At 45.9% G+C, this 20,946-nt stretch overlaps 1 protein-coding gene across 2 annotated transcripts in view; it reads left to right on the top strand.

The window, feature by feature from the left end:
• The first annotated feature begins 7,564 nt into the window (after nt 1-7,564).
• FNIP2 (folliculin interacting protein 2) overlaps nt 7,565-20,946 on the top strand; it is a 52,361-nt gene continuing 38,979 nt past the window's right edge. For both annotated transcript variants that reach the window (XM_037377773.1, XM_037377758.1), the window contains exon 1: nt 7,565-7,897. In XM_037377773.1, coding sequence (XP_037233670.1) covers nt 7,803-7,897 — 95 coding nt within the window. In that variant the 5' untranslated portion in view covers nt 7,565-7,802. The remainder of the gene's footprint in view (nt 7,898-20,946) is intronic.

The following is a 20,946-nucleotide window of genomic DNA, read 5'->3' as shown; positions in this document are numbered from 1 at the left end:
CTCCCGCTCCTCCCACCGGCGGCGGCGGGCGGCGCGGAGCCGAGCGGGCCGCGGCGACCGGGCGGGGCGGGAACAGCGCGGCCGGGCTCGGCGCCTGGGCCTGGGGGCGGTGGGTGCCCCCGGCGCCTGTGGGTGCCCCGGCGCGCCCCCTTCCGCACTGCCCGGCCGCAGGCGGCGGGGCCGAGGTGCCGCCCGCGGTGGCGGCCCGGCGGAGCCCGTGTCCCGCGGGTGGCTGCGGGAGGGGCCTGGCCCAGCGGCCCGGCGCTGGCGGCCTTCATGGCTGGGGGATCCTTGCAAAAATAACGTCTTCCTTAGCGTGTGTGCACTAGAGGAGGCCTGAAAGGGTGGGTGAGGAGAGGGGGGCTTGGTTGTGCCTGGGTTTATGGGGGCAGTGCAGGCCTGGGGACCCATGGAAAACTGGGCAGAATGTCAAAAGTGACTGTTCACCACATGAGTGTTTAGAAACACCGAATAACTCCAGTCTTCCCAAGGGCTGAAAATAAAAAGCATCTCTTCCCACAGTATGAGTATCGCAATAATTGCTCCACGGCTGACAGTGTCTTTCAGCTGCTTGTGTTGGCCGTGGGATGTGAATGCTGTCAACAAACCTCATTCGGGTGCACCTCAAGGTGCAGAATTCCCAAGCAGGTGAGTGGCCACCGTGGCCGCATCCTGAGCTGACCGGCATCATGAGGGCAAGGCGCGTGTTGAGGCAAAAGCGGGTGGGGCAGCAGAGTGCTGGGCTCTGACTCCTGCACACTTGCAGGCCTGGGAATGCTGCTGATCAGAATGAGCCTCTCTGTTCCTTGGGCTTCTCTAATCCACCCCAGACACCTCCACCACATTCATTCTTTGATATATCATATCCTCCCAAGGCTTTCTCCTCTAATTCATGTCATCTTTATATGCTTGGACCTGAGCTTCATCAAGCTGGTTTTCATCTCTCAGTATGTTCTCAATATTAGATGTGTCAGAGGGCAGTTGTAATTCCCACATTGAAAGAAAAGATAAAGTAGCATTGATATTAATAACGCTGCAGTCCATACACCACATCGTGATCATTCCCACAGCCTCTGTACAGATGTTGGATAGAAGAGGTGATCGGCACTGAGTGCTGTTGCGTACTGCATCTGGGAACCCTTAACAGAAGGAAAAGCCATCTGCTACCATCTGCGAACACTTAGTGAGGAATCAGTGGAACCACGCTAAGGCATTTCTCTCTCAGAGCCAGGTCATACAGCTGTGTCAGGGATTTCACATGCTCCACAATGTCAAAGGCCACCAATGCTTTGAGTAATCTGCAAGTCACGAGGCATCTGGCCATGGTCACTGCCTGAGATATTTTTATCATTATGCTTAGCATAAGCGAGGTGCAGTGGAGTAGGAGAAGTGATCTCAGTGAGGCGGTTGCTAGCCAAGTGAGTACGGTCTAGAAGAGATTTCTTTAGCAATCATCAGAGTAAAGTGTGTTTTGTTGGTGTGTGTCCCCCGCAAGAGCTGTTGGCAGCTTCCTCTCAGGAAGAGGCAGTGATTCATTCTTCCAGGAGCAGACTTACGCAGTCCCTGCAGTTTTTTTCCCTGGCCAAGTTGGAATAGTCTAGATTCTAGATTAGTAATTCGTATTACAGTAGTTGCTCAGAAGTTCCTTTATGCAAGGAACTTTAAAGGTACAAAGGAAAAGGCAATCCCTGTGCTGATTTGGAGATGGGAGCTGAACAAGACCGAAATTAAGCGACTTTCTCAGTGTCAGTAGGAGATTCTGGAAAATACGTCAGCTGAATTAATATCTCCCAAGCACTGCAGTAGCATAATTGCTATACATAATGATTTATAGTCATTGACAGATGGTAAAGAGCAACTATAGTGTGACTTCTGTCAAGAATTTACGGAGTGATTTGATGTTCTATTTAGTATATTGTTTTACACCAAATTGAGAAATAATCCCTTTCAAAGTCAGACTTACTTTATAAAGTCCACTAAAATCTCTGTTTTCAAGCAGAAAAATTGCCTTTGTGATCCTCTAATGCTCTGTGATCTTGTAATTTAAAAACGTTTCTTACTACCACTCTTATATATAGATACTTCCTATAGTTTACATAGTAAATACCTGTAAAGCAGTACATTGAAAACAGGCACTGTAACTGAATTGTCTCTTAAATGTTTTAATTCAGATATCTATTTTTCTGCACGTACAGCTTTGGCTGCCTGGTAAAATTAGTTAGAGTATTATCGTTAGATAAACATGTGTTGGGGGCGCTAAAACCCTAAAGCCGTTGGCTTCAAGTCCAGGTCTCCCCTCCACCAAGTACGTCATACCCGCTCAAGTATGGCACTCCAGCCTGATTGAACTTAAAAAGCAGTCAGAGAAAGGGATCACCCAGTTACAGAATTTTCATTTTCACCTCTTCTTCCCTCCCTGACTAAAGAAGTTCTCATTGGTAAATGCATAGAAATGTATATATGATTCTAAAACTTGTAATCTGATTGAAGACATAATAAGCACATTTATTTCATAATCATTCTAGCCTGTCAAATAGCATTCATGAAAGAATAACCTGCAAAATAAGGATTATTTATAATAGTTGCTGATTGTGTAAGATGGGCAAATACGTACACTAGAAAAGACTAGGATTTTTTGCTTTGTTTAATTTTCTTGCTCTTTTTTCACCTCTAAATCTGTATTTGACACTGTGAAGAAGATAGAATTCCACCAGCAGGTGAGTGCTTTGGCTCAGTGCCTTGTCTAAGGATAATAAAAGTCATTTTGATTTGTATAGGAGTGATTGTATGTTTGTGGGGGTTTCACTGGACTGAGTGGTGGCTTCAGAATATGGTCCCGTGGAGTACTGGTGGGATCTGCCTGATAAGCGACTGAAACACATACCTCACCAGCTTTTCAGAACACCTATCAAGAAGCTTCCAATTTGCATTTTTTTGGTAACAGTCTTGGTAAGGATGCTTTCACTGCTTGCTGTGACACAGAGCAGCCATTCAGCCTTTGCTGTGCTGCGTGACACACAGGGCGCATCATGTATCATGTGCTATTCCCATGTGACCTGGCGCTTCAAGCATGTCACCTTGATGAGAGACAGGAGAGAAATACATCTGTTGTCTCATCATCAGGCTTATTGTTCCCCATCTGCATCAAGTCTTTTTCTGCATAAAGCTGAATAAGGAAGTCCCAGATTAAACCCATACTGAGCAGTTCCTGACTCTGAGCCGATTCCTCTAAGCTGAATTAAAATGCAATGTTAAACAATGGAAGAACCGTATGTTCTTGTCTCAGGATGTTTTAAAAAGAAAATTGTCTACACAGAGCTGACATAATATGACAGAAATTGAAAGAAAAGTCATGCATTTACTCATCACTTTCAGATACACCTGTACCTAAAGAAACGGTTTAGCTAACTACCAAGCAAAAATAAGCAGACTTCTTAGCTATGTATTTTATTTCTGCTTAGAACATGTTCTGGAGGAGAATAACCAGAGTGGCATTTAGGACCTCAGGTCATGAGGAGGCATGGCAGAGAGTGCCTGCGACTTCTAGTATCAGTCCAAGCTTGCAAGAAGGAGAGTAGCTAGCTGCTGGCCACGGCTGCCACAGTGCTGATGCGCGCTGTCCATTTTAGTGTTAAATTCCTGCCCTCGCTTTTGATACAAATGTATGTCCCGTATATATTGCTGCAATTTCATGTAAATGTATAATGCTCTTTACCATAGTTATAACTGGGAGGGATTAAAATACCAATTATGATGACTGCATTCTTTACTGTGTAGAAAGCCTGTTTGATCTGCATCTCGTGGGTAGGATGGAGTCCAAGGTGAACTACACCAGCATCGATTTGAAGACAAGAGTGCAACCAGCAAACAGTAAGTCCCAGGATGGGTTTTGCCATTGAAAATCTGAGACATGGGGATTTCCAGCTAGGCTTTGGCTGGAGTCCTGGGCACAGGTTTAGAAATACAGCCTAGCAATGCTAACAACTTTGTTGTAGAGAGGAACCAAATGAGGTTCTAAACAAGTGTTCTGAACATTCACCCATGTGTACATCTTCAGGCTCTTCTGCAGGAAAATGTAGTGTACGTTTGCTTTAGGAAATTTAAGAAGATACATAGGTAGTGATTTCAGAGGACTGGACATGCCTGTTACCTTCACACAATCCCATTCTCACCATATCACTCCATAGTTCTGTTGCGATTAAAAGAAGACATCTCTTACGTGGTCTTTCGCTTTGTCTTTAACACCAAAGACTGTTGAACATTAAATGTTTCATTACATACATCAACACTTCCCAGTAATTTTGAAACACTTAAACCAACATTTCCCTTTAAACTGTCTTTCATTTTAAACCGACTGTATCTTTGTGTAAAAAGGCAGTGGACCTGCTTACCTGTATGAGGCAGCACCTTTGTGGCCCTGTTTGGGGGCTGGGAAAGTTTTTGCAGGGGCTGCAGGAGTTACCAGTTAGGTAAGGCTGTTCCCGGGAGGATGAGTAAGCTGCTTTGCAGGGGGCTGCAATCCCAAACTCTCCCTTTCTGTCGCTGCTTGCAAAGCAGAATACATATCATAGTAGGTTTTAAAATTCAGTGATTTAGACTTACAGTGCTAAATAGTAATAATAGCAGTATGGAGAGGGAATAATTTTAGACATTTCTTGATATCGCACTTCACTAGGCATGTTTGAAGTGGCAATAAAGATCGGAATTTATTTATTTTACAGAATCCAAAATGCTGCTGATGCATTGCAAAGTGCAGCAAGGCTTATCTGTGTTCCTGTAACTCATACAGTATGTGTCGCCATGCAAAGCAGTAAGTCATCAGGGAACATCCTAGATCAGCAAACTTTTTCTTAAATCTTCTGCTCTCTGCTGCCTTTTTATGGTTCCTCCAAAGCCTAGTTCTGACAACAGAGGTTTAGGAGCACTTTGGACTTGTGCGTTCAGGACTGAGCGGGGTGCAAGGGAAGCAGCTGTAATGGAACTCCAAAGTTTTGTCAGGTCTATGTGACGGGGGTGCAAAGTGTGGCTTAGGAGACTTGGCTTTTCACCCAGCCTGTCCAGGCTGTAAAAACTAGTTCCTACATTCTCAAGAGAGACTTTTCAGAGAGATTTCTCTTCAATGAAACACAGAGATACTTACCCAAGCATTCAGCTGTTCCAGGATTTGAATGATCCTTTTTACTTATTGACAACTTTCTAACAAAGTCCCATCTATTTCTGCATTAAGCATCGGGCTCCTTTTCTGACCAAAGTTTCATCAGTTGCATTGTCTTTCTCTGCACGTAAAGAGTCTGACCCTTAGTCAGAATATTACAAATAAGGTTTTGATTCTCATATGCCACATTTTCATTTCCTGGAAGAGGGCTGTACACACACTGTAGACGTCTTGCTTGTAAAATGGTCTTTGTGTGACAGGTAGCGTGGCTTTTTTCTTTACTTCTGCTCATATTTTGCTTTCATGGATTTGTGAAAAATCACTGCATTTGCTTTGCCAGGTGTTCTTTATAAGCAAACTCTGTTTGGGGTGGCACAGTGTGCACTGACTGAGAAAGCTATGTTGTAGTCCTTTGCTGATTCTGCTGTGTTTTCCCCATTTTTTTTCCCCAGAAATAACCTTCAGAACACTAGTGTCTTAATGTTTTGTTATCAATTTCAGATCATAATGGCTGTCACACACATTAACAGAAAATACTGAGAACTAGTTTTGTACTGAGCATCAGCTAACATGTAGGCTGCATTTACGGTGCCATTTTTGCTCAGATCAGAAGTGCATTTTTGAAGTCGGTGTCCCAGTTGTCCTCATTGACTTTGTCTTGCTTCACATTTTGGAGTGGCATCCGGGCACACAAAGCAGATCCTTTTCAGATTAAACTAAACCAAATGTTTTTCAGAAACACATTCAGTGTGCTCCAACCACTGACACTCATTCTGCTGACAGGACCATATTACAACTACTCCAAAATGTTCGTGATGTGGACTTTGGGCTCTGTCAGGCAGACGGTTTAGCTTTTGATTCTGCCCACACCAGCCAGCGCTACTCGCTAACGAGATGTACCACAGAGTGGGAGCCATGGTGTTGGCAACTTTTAAGTTTTTTGAGATTGTTCCGTGAGAAATACAGTCCAGCGCTTATTTCTGGAGCTGGATGCCTGGATTCTCATTTGCATTGATTACTATGTCAACCACGATGTCTTTCATCTTGTCCAGCCACACCCTGCTATTCATTTCCCTTTCAGCATGCTGCCATCGCCATACCCTCACTTTTCTGTCCTTCAGCTTTGGGCGAGTGGATTGACCTTAATGAGAGCAGTTGGTGATGGTGGTGGAAGGCAGGAATCAGAAGCAGTGAGAACACCCAAGCTGAAAGGTTTACGCCAGGTGTTCAGTCTCACCAATGAGGTGGTTGAGAGCCTTCAAAATGGTGATCCCTTCCCAGAACGGACCTCCAGACAGGGTCGGACAACTGGCTTACAGAGGGAGCAGCTGATCACGTTATCAGGCCAGTAGATGGTCATCTCTTGATTTTTATTTTAAAGACAAATCAGCTTCTCCAGCTACAACTATCGTCACGATCGCCATTCTCCATGCTGTGTCTCCAAGTTCCCTGAAAAGAGCAGGAAGCTATCACGATTCCCCTTTTCTCCCCCTCGCCACCCTGAGCAGCTGCCTAACTGTTTGAAAAGGAGCATTTGAAGTTACGTTCCCTCGGTGGGTGCGTGGTGGTGTCATCCTGCTGCTGGGCAAACCCACACAAACAAGCCTTTCCCACAGAGTTAACAAACATAAAGCTCCGAGTGGCCCCCCAATACCGTAGCAGTATCTTATTATTTTGTGAATGACGTAGATCAATTAAAGAGAAATAAGGGAAAGCAGGCACTGTCCCAGCAGAGCTGCCTTCCACACAAACAAGCTCGGGTTCTGGGAGGGAATCGCGGTACTTCTGCTGTCTTGTACCAGGGTGCTCCCTTACAGGGTCAGGACCAGGGAAAAAAATTGGATTAAAACTTTCCCGGGTTGATGGGCTGAGATTTGTGCGTTGCTCGCGCTCACTTCCACGTGCAAAGCCGGTGCTGTGCATCACAAATACGTGATTTACATGCGTGCACATACCGGGGATGCCTGTGCGAAGAGGTGCTGTATGCACACAGGTACCTGCCCAGCAACGCTTTGTAACACACGTTACACATACATGTACATATGTGCCCATGCTTATTTCTATGGTTATACAAAATACGCACAGGGTATGTGCCCGTGCCCATGCCCCCGCACATGCGTGTCCCTGCCTGCCTGCCTGCCTGCCTGCCTGCCTGCCCGCCCCCACAGGCCCGCTGGGCTGCTAGGGACACACGCGGGGGCACGCACGCACGCGTCGCCGTCGCCCCCACCCCTCGCGGGCCGGACGCCTGCCCCTTTAAGCCCTGCCTCCGGCGCCTTACCACGTGCTGGGGGCGGGGCAGGGGGCGCCGCGCAGCCAATGGGGAACGCGCGGGGGGCGCGGCGCGTCCCCGTCCCCGTCGCGCCGTGCCGTGCCGTGCCGTGCCCCGCCCCGTCCGGCGGGCAGGCGGCTGTCAGCGCCGCCGGGCGGGCGGGCTCGCTCGGCCCCTCGGTCAGGTGACGGGCGGCCGCCGGCAGCGGTGCGGCTGAGCGGGCCGGCGCTCCCCTCCCCTCGTTTCGCCTCCGCGCGATGTTGGGCGGCTCCGCGGCGGGGATGCTGCCGCAGCTGCCGCCGCTCGCCGCCCGCTGAGCCGCTGCGAGAGGCGCGGTGGGGCCGCCGGCGGGCGGGGCGGCGGCAGGGCGGCAGCATGGCCCCCACCCTGCTCCAGAAGCTCTTCAACAAAAGGGGCGGCAGCGCGGCGGCCCCCCACGGCCGGGCTCCGGGGGAGGGTCCCGCCTTCAGGTGAGCGGCGGGGGCAGGGCGGGTCCGGGCTCGCCCGAGCCGCCTCAGCGTGGGCCCCGCGGGCCGCCCCGGCTGAGGGGGCGGCGGGGAGGCTGGCCGGGGGCGAGGGCATCGCGGCCGCAGGTGCGCCGCAGCCCCCCCTTGGGGCTCCCCCTCTGCGAAGTTTCCGCAGGGGCCGGGAGCGGCGGCCGGTGGGGCCGGGGCGCCGCCGGGCGGGGGAGGGGGGCGGCGGGAGGCACCGTCGCGCCGGGCGGCTCCTCTCCCGCCTCTCGGAGCTCTCAGCCATTTTACATCCCGGCGGGAGGCGGCAGGCCCGGGAGCCGCGGGGCGCTCGCCGCCCGGCCTCGGCAGCACCGGCGGGGGGCGCCGGCCTGCGCTGCCCTCGCGTCCGTGCGGGGCGTCCGCGCCCGGGTGGCCTCGGCCCGGGGGAACCGGGCGGGGGGGCCGTGCCCCGGGCACGTGCGCGGCCGGTCCCCGCGCCGGTCCCAGCCCTCCCTGCCCGCGCCGCGCGGGGCCCTGGCGGTGGGAGCTGGTGGCCGTGCTGCTGCCTCGGGGCCCGAGCACGGAATCTGCAGGTAGCGCTGAATTACGGCTGGATTGTGATTCCTCGGGCCGGTGGTTTGGAGCTTTGTCACGTCCAGCAGCTGTTCCGCTCACAAGACCGAACGGGTCCTGGTGAGCGCAGTGACCATCACATGCGTGTCCCGCAAGCTCTGTGTCTTTTTTTTTTTTTATTTTCCTGTTCAGCATGAGTTGACTAGTCTTGTGACCGGGTAGTGTACAGGATTGAATTGGAATCTGGCCTTCGCTGCTGAAACTATTAAGAACGGTAAGGGAGAGGGGTGGACAAATATCTTGATCTGCAACGTGCCATAGCACCATGTATGAAAGATCACAGTCATGGAGCCATTAAGATTTCAGAGATGGCCTCTGTGGGCTGTGGCCAAAGCTGCAAGATCGTGGTGAAAAATGGAGTAACGTCAAAATGGCATTAGGGTATCTGGGTTATAAGGTGATTCCTTTGAAAGTGGTAGGGCGCAGGACTGGTGCTGTGTTCACAGCAGAGAACAGGGCTGGTGAATTTCCAGAAGCTGTAAAGTCTATATGCTATACTTACTTTATGTAGCGTAGCACTTATTCACCTTATGAATTAAATCTCTCCTTTAATTTGAAAGAAAGCAAACATATTTTCCACATTTAAACTGAGTGACTGTTCCAGACTAACTGTTAATTTTGCCTTGTACTTAAAGTCTTACCAAGTACTCTGTCGGAGACCAGTGCTCTAGATTTAAGGCTATTGGCTTTGTCGAGGATCTGCATGAAGGCAGGTTCCTTGCACAGTGTGTCCACCATTAAAATCAGTAAGATTGCTCTAACTGAGGTATTTTGTGAGGTTAGGGATTGTATTTTCTTCTTTCTGTTCCTTACGTAAGATGTTCTATGCTCAGTTTTCAGTTTGAATAATATTTAAGTGATGTGACACTTCAAAGGAAAACACACCTAAAATAATATTGGAAGTACCCATCGCTCTTTTCATCCCGTTTTCCTCCATTGCCTTGCTATCTGATTAGTTTTTTTGCAAACTTAAGGTTGATAGTTATTTGAAGCAATTTTCATGTGAGTTGTTTTCTCACCTGTTAATATTGCATTAAGCTTCCTTATGACTTCTAAATGTGCTGCAATGCTTTTTCTTATAGTGATCTGTTGATGACCTTCAGGAGCGTACTTACTGGGTCTTAGAAGCTCTACTACAGTGTCCTTAACGGACTTTCTGTTGAATGGTAATCTCAGTTTGATTGGAGAGGTGTGATTGAATCTATGTAAAATGGAAGACTTAATCCTTAGGTAGCTTCTTTATTAAGCATATGCTGCTGGTCACTATTAGAGGCAAAGAGGCAGGATCATTTTCTGTTCTAACAGCAAGTCTATATTTTTAAGGATTTTAGTTGTATTCTTTCTTCATGTTCCAGTTAGTGAGGTCCCTCTACATTCAGTAGGTCTTGCTGTGTATGGCTCTCTTAAGTGGCCCTGTAAGACCAGTAACAATCTGTATCCTTGGACTTTGAATTGTTATGAAAGTCTTGAAAGCCTAAGTGTGTTCACGCACCCTCCTTACCCAGAACAACAGCAGAATCACCAAAGATCTCTTCAGAAGCTTTGTTAGGAAATTTTGCATTTTCTAGCCTTTCTAAGAACACCAGAAGCTCTGTTGCAGAGAGCCATCAACCAGGCTTGAGTTTTGCCTGTAATAAGCTCTGCGTGTGCTTTTTCTGTTGCCCCATTTCCTTAAATGGGAGCTAAATCTTGAGCAAATGTCAGTGCTGCTTTCTCTCTGGCTCTGAAGAAAACAGCAAGCTACAAGGGCCATGCTGCTTACCAGAACGAGCTGGCACAGCCTTGGAGAGACAGAGACCTGGTGCCTGTAGCTGAATGTGGAGCCACAGGAAATGGTTTCTTGAGTGCACAAGCATTAACATCTTAATTTGGATCAGGAGTGCTCTTCTAAAGAAACCCTCTCAATTGTCTCCACTTGCTGCACTTTGGCTCACGTAGCCAAGTGGCTTCTGTGCATAAACTGGATTTCTGTTGGAATGAATGAATTCAAGTGTGCTCCAATCACTAATGGGCGTTCAGTCCCTGGGACCAGGCTGCAGCTGGTCAAAAGTGAAACCCCAGAACATACATTGTGTGGGTGTCAGGTCCTTAGCACCAATTAATTCACTCTGTGGTTCTAGTTCTGTTGGGCAGAAGTACTTGTTCATGTAAACACAACTCTTACTTGCTGGGTAAGGAGAAAATAAACACGAGGTGTAGATTTTAATGTAGAGCTATTAGCATAGTAGGGCTTTCTGCTGGCCTGTGCTTCCCTTCAAAGTAATGGAAGCATGAAGTTGTAGAAGGGTGGTAGCTCAAATTGTAGAATGTCTTCATTCTTTGTTGTGTGTGTGTTTTTTTTTTTTTAAAGAGGAATTATAAACCAGCTGGAGAACAGATGGGTATTAGTGACATGACACTCTATTTGTTCTAAGCAGTTATGTACACAATCTTCAGCTTCTGGTTTCTGTTACTACTGCTTTTTTGCTTCCCTTAAATAAAAATATCTATATATGGTTGTGTATATATGTGTATAATGCATATTGAAAAATACATGTGTCTACACCCCCCTCAAATCACCTTTCAACTGAGACATTTGAGTGACTGTAGTTCAATACATTTCTTTTTAGCCTCTAACTCTCTGAGGAAATCTTTATTACTTTGTGTGTGAGAAATGTGTATTTGTGTGGTTAAATTTCCCTGGTATTTCTTGTTTCCTTATCAAATGTTACTTCCCTTACAAGACTGATTTAGAGTAGTTCAGGGGTTTGGAGTGCTACCAGGGTCACATGCTCAGCAGAATGGTAGCTATTAACTGCAAAACCAGAGCATCCTACTCCCCATGAATTTTAAATTTCAGGGATTAAGCAGAGTATTTTATCAGGACATAGTATCTCAAGGCTAGAATGTCTCAAGTGCTAAGCATATATTTGAGTAAGGTATTGGGGGATGGCTTTAAGGAAACAGATATGGGTTGCAAATAGTTTGAGTGTACTTAAATTTACAGCAGTTCCACTGTGTTATCCTGATTCTAGAGTGAGATTTCACATCAGTGCTTTTTTGTACTTTTCCACATGAAAGACTGACATTATTCTTAAACTGAAGGCTAAGGTTTCACACTAATTTCAGTCTTTGATAGGTGGGGTTTTTTTGTTTGTTTGTTTGGTTTGTAATGAAGTACCGGTATCCAGGCATATAATAAGAACAAAAATCAATGCCTTAGACTTTTTGGAAGACACTGCTTTTGTTACTGAATGTGTAATTTCTCCATTGCGACCTCTGATGAGATTTCTTTGATATTGGTATGTTTAGCAAAGGAATGTTGTGAAACTGAATAATTTCATTTTATGTGGATTCTATAAAAAAAAAAAAAAGGTGGTGTTATTTCAGCTGTGTCTGAAACTTCCAAATGGGCTGTTTCTTCAGCTTTAAGTATCAGCTGCTCCTTCTGGTCTGTAATGGAGCGGATGTCATGTTGTAGCTGCAGGATATCTATCTGGTAACAGTTTGTTAGCTTTGGTATATGAGATCATTTGTTTGGCAGCTGATACTAGTAATTCCTTTGGTCATAGTGCTGAAATGCTCGGTGAGATCCTACTTGCTAAGCATTATTTCACAGCATTTATTACCAGCCTGGCAATGTTCCACCTTCTGAAAAAGGAAAGAAAGCGGGAGTGAGCTTTGAGTCTGCTTGCATGTCAGTTTGTTCTATCTTTGTTAAAATTAAAAACTCCTCAGTAAATTCTTGTAGCCTAATCTGGTTTCTCTTGCGCTTCCTGCAGCTTTGTAGACATCCACACAGCAATAATGCTACTGAGCACCCATGTACGTCTTCATACATGGAAATATCATTAAACATCTGGCTCTTAACCCTTCAAAAAGCGTTTGAAAGAAAATCACCATTTCATATGCTGTAGGAAGGGTGATGCAGCCCAGGCCCAGATTTCAGCACGGGGGCAGGGAAGGTTAACCAGCAAGCCGAAGCGGCTTACCTCTTCACCAACAGCTGAAGGTGAGCCTTAAGGTGCAGTATTATTCCTCTGCTCTGGCATTAGCCTTTCCTCAGTGATGAAAGGTAAAGAGCAGGTTCTGCTGAAAGAGATTTACAGTCTCACTCAAGAAAACAGATTGGAGAGGAAGTGATTGAAAATACAGTCTTTTGACTTGGAAACCACACTTCCAGCCTGGGGCTGATTTGAAGGAAAACAAACAAACCTCAAGCCCTCCAGCTTTTGAGCTTTGCAGGAACCAAGGCCATTCTCCTAAGCTGTCTGGATTTCCCCTCCCCTGCACACTTCTGTCACTGCAAAGACCTCTTGGTTTCCTCTAGCTTTGCTCTGACAGTAACTCTCATTCTCTATTAAAGTTTCAAGAAGACACCCTTTTTTTTTTTTTTTTTTTTTTTGCCACGCATGGCTAAAAACTGTGTGGAAATGCATAAGCTACTGAAGTTCTAAGAGGGATGGGGGTATTGCTGTTACTTAATTTCATGCAAAGATTCATTCTTGCCTGACTGATCAAACTGGGTTTGCCAGTGGGTTATCTTATTTCTGATCTACAAGTAACTTACCCATGTGGCATAACAGCTAGTAGTGTATTTCCTACATACCTGACTCTTATATTGATGCACAGTTGGGTAGTAGGCGCTTGATTCCTTACTCTTAGGGTAGTTCTGCTGTTAACGTGTCTGAAACTGGGTAGGTGAGTACTCTGCCACTGACTACGCTCAGTAGAAAGTGATTAGGGGAAGGGTAGCCACAGAAAGCCTTGGAGCTACCTTCCCTTGTTGGTAGCCCAACTTAAAGCAGAATACTACAATGTAAAGCAATGATGCTAATGCTGTAGGGGAACACTTCTCTGTTGGTGTAAATGGATTGATGTGAGTGAGAAGATAGAGCTGCTTGGGGCTGAAAAATGTGGGCATTCATTCATAAAAACTGAATTAATCGAGAAACTTTTTAAAAGCTGATGCAGAGCTTTATTGCCTGTAGAGGCCAGCTTCATGTAAACTTTGTTGAAGTAGCAGAATATCTTTGTTAAAATTTGAGAGGAAAGGAGCATGGAAGAGGTTTGACAGAAATGTTATCATTAGTCATCATGTCATCCCACTTTGACATTGTGGGATGCAGGTGTTCTGTGCATGGTAGTGGCCTTTAGCCGTAGCTTTGATCTGAACGGCGAGTAACAGCAGACTGAAAGCCCAGGAAGAACAGATGTGACAAAGTAGCTGGGGTCAGAGGAGCTGCAAAAATGTAGCAGTTGTCTTTATGAAAGCAATATATTTCTTGTTTTGGCATTTCAGTAATATTCAAGCTGCTGAGGACCTCTTTGCAAAGAGAATTCTTTGGATTAATACTGACTACGTGTGCTGCAAACCTTGGTGAAATACCTGTTCCTTTAGGTACTCCTGACACTAACAGTCATACGCTTTCATCTGTAACCTACTTTGCACCGTAGTGATGTTCAGGGATGGCTTCTGAAAAGATGACTCAGTCTTAGAGCCATGTGTTGTGTTTTATACTTGTCAACCGTTGTTTCTACTAAGTACACCCCTGATGAAAAGCACACAGACATCTTGCATGCCACTCAAAGTGTTGTAAGAAGGATGTTCTTATGCTATCCTAATTATCAGTGTTTGCTATGTGAAGGTTTCCATGGGTACATTTGTTAGGCAAAAGATGAGGAGTGCAATTCTGTATGATGGTGGCTAACAAGCTTGCTAGAGAGAATAAGCAAGAAAAGGAGGACTTTGATTTGGGTGCTGCTTTTGCGTGAAGACAGCCAACGTGTCTGTCTGCACCTCAGCTGGCACTTCCCATGGTAGTGTCACATCGGTACCGGTCTGGCTAACAGGCACCCTCATGGGTGTTCACCGCTGCCCGTCATGCATCAGCCCCTCCGTGTGTGCTCTGCCTCCACGTAACCTTCAGGCTTGGTTCCTTTCTGTTCTGCTTTCTTCTCACCCCAACGGTGCTTGCTGCTTTCCTTGCCTCTCTGTTTTCTTTATTTGTAGGTGTTTGTTGCTGGAATACCGTAGCGATGTCGTGTTTTCATATGCTAGAGGTCACAAGATGAGCTCCTGTGCAGACTGCAAGACAAAGCGTTGCTCCGAGCCGCCGGGAGGACTAGTTCAGGAGTTTCAGGAATGGTGCCTGTGCCCTCCCCGCTACAGTTAGGGCAAGTGTGGGTGCTTTCACATGACCAACAGCCAGTGTTTTGTCAGTCAGCACGCTTCCTGGGAACTGGGGAGATTCTTAGAATTGTAGTGATAAATGGGCATGAGGGCTTTACATCACACCTGCTGCTGTTAAAACTGACTCATGCTTTTCCTTCCATGTACTGTGCTGAAGTGAAACTTGAGGTGTGTGTGATGTAATTACTGAGTCAGTATGGAGCTTTCTCTGCAGCGTGTTCTCACCTCAATGCAACACACTCCGGCTTTTCTCTTCTCCCCCAAGGTGCTCAGTGGAGTTTCACACATGCTAATGAAATCAGCTGTGTTAAGTAAACAATCTGACTATTTATTTACTTTTCTAATAGAGGAGCTAACAGGCTGAATTTGGTATTAGCACTTTCACATTGGAAATCTGAATGCTTTAGTACTTCATATTTTATAATGAAGTCAGGAAGTTTCTTAAACAATAGCTTAGGGTTTATTGTTGTTAACTTTACAGACTTTTATGAAAGAAAACTGGGTTGAACGAACTCAGATTCTGCACAGAAATCCAGAACACTTTGCACTGAATTCTGAATCTGGATATTATCCAGCACCTGAAATTGCTCAACTTTTGGGGCTGGGTGTGTGAATGCACAGCTTCAGGGGTACAGAAAACCTGAGCAGAGTACATTAGGTGATGTTTTTGAAGGACACCCCAGAGAGGAAGATCTACGAACTGTAGAATACATAGTTCTAAGCAGGTTATTCTTAAATTGTTACTTCCACTGGGTGTGGATCACTAACATTACAACGTTATGTTAAATTCTGTAAAAAGCCCTCTGTGGTCTGGAAAAGACAACTATGGATTTTTCTTTAAAAAGTCTGCAACTCAAAGGAATTAGCTTATGTTCAGACAAAATTTTTGTCTTCTGTTATTCTGTGTGGGTGCATGAGCTCATCCAACTATTGCCCATTGGTTGCGAGCTTGTATCTGTCACCTTTGTTTGCCTTTCACCTTTCTTTCATATTCCCACAAAATGACCTTCTACTTTTTAAGACAAATGGTACTATAGGAAAGGTCTTGGGCCTTTTGTTTATGAAGTCCTGGCTTCTTTAAGGTGGCTGGGTTAAACAAGCTAGGCAGAGACCTGTGAAGCTGCTGGAAAGGAAGGCTGGTGACCTCTGGTGCAGGTGCAGGGAAGAAGCGAGTTAGGTGCAGGAGCTGCTTTGCCCAGCTGCACAGCGGTGGGGGTGGTCAGGGTCTGTGCTAAGGCTCTGTCTTGTCAAGTGGCTGCAGCGGTACAAGGTGCTATTGCGTTCCTGTGCTGTGCTGAAATTGATTATTGGCTGGGCATTGTCACTTCCATGGTAGCACTGACAGAATAGCGAGTATTGGAGCTCTCCTTGGTCACCTCTGTGTAAGAGGTCGCTGACAGAACCATCTCTTGCAGCAGTTTGTATTGAGGTGTGAGGCTTCGTGATGAAACAGTTATGAAGGGCTCATAGGTTCTAGTCCTCAGCGGTGTCAAGGAGGCTAGAATAGAGAGCTGGGAACTGGTAACCACTTCAGTCCACTTGGCAGACAACTGTAGTGACATACATCTGAACTCTTGCTTGGTCTTGGCTTTTAGCCTGCAGAAAGGTTGCTCTCACATGGTGGCCAGTTAAAACAGCTTCAGGAGTGCTGACCTCTGCCTTACCAACTGTTAAAAAGACATTTCTAAATCACATCAAGTTAAAGAGTTGGAAATATTAACTCTCTCTGATTATAAAGGTATTTATGACATCTGGCAGTGGGTATACTGCATGCTTGCTAAGCACTAAAACGATTTCACTTCTGATTCCAAGTTTTAGAGTGGGTAACACCTGATGACTTCAGTATTTGGGAGGCTCAAGGGTATACAGCGTTCATGACCTGTGGACTAGATCAGAGTACAGTTTGATTCAGAAATGATTCAGGTACTAAACTTCTTGCATTCAGAAGTTCGTGTTGTCTTACAGGAATATGTTTGGGAAGGCTTTTGAATGGAACTAGGAAAATAATATGTATTTGAAAACTATTTTTTTCTGTTTGTCACTTTATGGTGGCACTTGGTAACTGTTAAATGCCTGTGTATAGCTGGATTGGATACTGGGTCCAGGAATAGTTATGCAATGGAGAAGAATATGTGAACAGAACCTGTATTTTGTAGTGGACATGTTTTTTTTTTTCAAAACAATCAGTCAACTCAATGAACCTGTGTACACACTGATACTGCATCTGCCTGATTTTTCTTTTTAAACAAAAAAAAACACCTGGGTGGAATGTCAAAGATAAATTGAACCTCTGAGAAACTGTAATGGTATATTTGTATTGAAATGTGGTGTTGGCATGTAAACTAGAAATCTGATTGAAGCAGTGGCTTTCTTGTTTGCATTGCAGAAGCGCTAGAAGTTGGCTAGGGTGTAGACTTCATTAGAGTTGTATCCTTGGGCCCTGTTTTGACTAGAAAAGAAAGTGAGAGTTTTGTTTGTTTTTCAGTGAAGCTGTCCTGAAACAGTAACTGTTAAGAAGGCTCCTGGTGAGTCTGCTCTGGTAGGCTTCATCTCTGGAGAAAGTCAGGTTTGTTATAAAGGACTTTCTTACTCAGTGTTTTACTGGGGAACACTGAAGGAGCTTGACCAGTTCTTACCTTCTCATGAGGAGGAAGGTTTCTAATTTGTCCTAACAGGTAATTGCTACATCAGCTTGCTGACTGAAATTTTGGTTTGTTTCCATCACTGAATCTTCACTGTGTGAAGCATTTTCCTATTGCATGACAGGGTTGCAACTGGCTCTTTCCTGTGATGTTTATCTTTTTGTGCAGATATTTCATGACTGATGCATTGCTACTTGGCAGCCAAATCTTAGCACATTACTGCGTGTGGTCAGCTGTGTCTGTGTATTAAACCTGGCTCTATAAACTTTTAAGTCTAATATAATACCAGTATTTTTGAGAAAATGTTTATGTGATCCTATGTGAGTAGTCGGAGCGGTTGACCTGCTTCGAGGAGGCTATTTCATAACTTAATGACTATTTATACATTCAAAGTCCTACGCAACTGGTGGTAAACAGAACGTAACTCTTGCATAGTGTCTTGCAACAAGGCTGGGTTTGCTCACGCCAGTCAGCTGCAGGACTGTGGTTTGTTTGGTTGGTTTAGTGTGTAGTCTTTCTCATTGAGAAGGTATCATGGTATGAGTGATTTAATTATGTGATCTTCTGTACAGGGTCCGAAGATGTGGCTCCTCCTTCCCTTTCCAGTGAAACTTGAAAAGAAATGTATGTAAGCCTTCAAGATTCAGTGCTAGTTACTAAAAAGCTACCTTCCATGCTGCCTACAAGATAGGGTTAAGGAAAGTGTTTTGGATGGAATAGACAAATTATCATAACAACAACAAGAGGAGCAAAACATATTTTTGGCTATAACTAGTGAAAAATGCCGGAGCTGACGTTATATCCGTCTGTGTTATCACTTCATTCAATCTAAATCAGGATTTCCTGGCATTCATCTAGACAGAGGCAATGGACTGCTGTTCATGCTATAGCAACTTCTGAGGGATCAGGCATGGCTTCTCGTGTATGTGTTCTTTCCTATTTCTTGTGGAGTAAATCAGTAAATTGTCATAAATATTTGACATAGTTTTTCTTCATTCACTTCCTGACAATGTCCATTTTAAAATAATCCAAACCAGTCTTGCTTTTACAGCAGTTTAACATAACCATTTATAGAGGGCTCACCAATAGTATGTTAGTTGATTAAAAAAAAAAGGGGGGGGGAGGGGGGGCTGCTTTAGCTCTCAGCACTGCTAGAGTGCTACATCTGATGTCTTTGTTTTCATATATTATGAATTTGGGAGGATGCACCTAGAACCAGGTAACTTTTAATTTTTTAATTTTTTTAAATATTTTTTTTTTGTGAAGTCGTACTGCTGAATTTATACTTTTGGGTTGGTTGGACCTGACGCCTTGTAAAGCAGTGTCCCTGGGACGGGCGGGGGTCCCTGGGTAGTGTGTACCTCCAGCCTGGCCTGGGAGCGTGTGTTCGGAGCAGGGTGAGGAGGGGGGTGTAACGCTTTGGAGGGAGCACCCTCGGCGGTGAGCTGTGTCCCCTGAGGTTCACAAACCCTCTGGTAACAGAGCCTTTTCATAGCAGGAGTGCAGGAAATCTATAGAGAAATCATTTCTGTTGATATGCCGGTGGGTTTTGTTCCTTTGAGTGAAGGTGTTTATGTGTGTTTTCAGCTAACCAGAAAAAAATCGGGGGGGGGGGGGGGGGGAACAACACGTGTGTGTCATTGTTTGTATTTCTTATCAGTTGGCATTACTGTATATTTACTTATGTCTAAAATAATATTGTTTCTCAGTCGGGTTTCTCTGTTTTCATATTCTAAAACTACTCCTTTTGAACAGCGTCTTGAAAGCTGCGTGCAGACTTTCCTATTAAATAAATATTTTTTAAAAAGGTCTTTACAGAAGGGGGGGAAAGGACAGGAAAGAACAGGCAACCAAGCCCGTGCCCGGGGGTGTGGTGGCGGTGCCCGTGCTGCCCTGCTGGGCTGCGTAGGAGATACTAAGGGCTGCTGGGCTGTGTAGGAGATACTAAGGGCTGCGGTACGTCGGGCCTCCGTGCGACGCTAGAAATACCAGCCCCTGCCTTGCGCTGCTGCGCAGGGGCCTCCGGCAGGCGCGCAGTGCGGCTGTGGGGGTGGGGAGGGCGCTGTGCACCCCGCGCTCTGGCAGAGGCCCGCTCGGACGTGCCTTGGCAGCGCCCGTGCTCGGGAGCCGCGTCCCTGGCCGCCGGCCCAGTCACATGGCGCCGCTGGAACCGGTGACACGGGAATGATGCCTTCGCGGGGGGCGGCGGGGGGGGAGGGCGGGGCCGGGGGCGGGGGGTGGGCGGGGCCGGGGGCGGGGGGTGGGCGGGGCCGGGGGCGGGGGGTGGGCGGGGCGGGGCGGGCCCCCGCGCCGCTCCCGGGAGGGCTGGGGGCTGCTCACGGGAGCTGCGTTTGAAATGATACACGGGGAAGAAAAAAGCCAAACCGCCCGACCCCTAACGAACGTGAAATTAACAAGTAAACTTTCAGCTCTCTGAAATGAGAAAAGGCAATTACCGCGAGACAAATCCTGCGGAGTGTTTGGCTTAATCGAAATGAGCGGAGCTCTCAGCTGGTGGGAGCTGGGGGGCTGGAGGACAGCAGGGTGCAAAGGAGAAAGTTGATTAAGCAGCGTGCTGTGTACTGAGGAAAGGACTAGGTGACAGATCGAGGGTGCTAACCTTTTCACATACTTTATCTGCCTTTGTCTGAGGTCCTAGTTTATCAGAAATAAACACATTTAATGGTAAAACGCAATTAAATAAACGCACTTTTTTTGGTGCAAGTACAAATCTTGGGCTCTGCTCTTTGCTAATGAGGGATTCCATTTCTGGGGTTCACAACTGAGAGCCGTGGCTCTGCTGGTTATGGTCCTACTCCAAACACCTTGTTCTTGTTGGGTTTTTTGTTTGGTTAGGGATTTTTTTTATTGTTATTATTTTTAAGTTTTCTCTGTTTTTACATTATTGCTGAGCCACTGTCTGAAGCCTAGCTTCCAAAGTTCTGCCTTGTAGATAAACCAACCACCAGTGAATCCAAACTTACGAAAGTTGGCTGAATTATGAAACACGGGTTTAGTAGGCTGTTCTTGTTAGTGGAAAGCTGATGTGTGCAGTTTATGGTGACTTTAACTTGTATACATCTGTTTGGTAGCCTCTGTCAGGTGTGTGTGGGTTTTGTGGTCCTTTTTTGTGCATGCGTGTGTGGCATTGCTTTCTAGCAACAAAGGTGATGGAAAATGCTTCCAACCTTGCAAAAATCCAATATATTCTCCTTCCCCAAGCAGGTAGTTTGGGAATTCTAAATTTTCAGTGAACAGATACATCCAATGTTTTGCTTTTCATGCAGTAACACATAGACTTATCTTTTTTTTTTAAAAAAAGTAACTTTTCTGTCCAGTGACCTGGTAGAGAGAACTTTATTTTTCTCCACCAGAACTCTTTCTACAGGAAAACCTAAATGGAGAGGGAGAAGCGCTGCAAATAACATGTTCCTTCACTTGTTGCATGACTAATCTGCAATGTATCCTGCCTAACTTGTGTGAAACTAGTAACTATGTATCATGCTGGAACAAGGTGGTTCATCTGAGGTTAATAGTGCTTTACCATATTAGGACTACTTTAAATCATTGGAAAAAGAATGTAGTGTGGCATCAGCACAACTCTTCCATACCCAGGGTTT

Source organism: Falco rusticolus, chromosome 1 (genome assembly GCF_015220075.1).
Source record: "Falco rusticolus isolate bFalRus1 chromosome 1, bFalRus1.pri, whole genome shotgun sequence".
Classification (NCBI taxonomy): Eukaryota; Metazoa; Chordata; class Aves; order Falconiformes; family Falconidae; genus Falco; species Falco rusticolus.
Note: the sequence above shows the minus strand (reverse complement) of the source record. Positions and strands in the feature narration are given on the sequence as shown.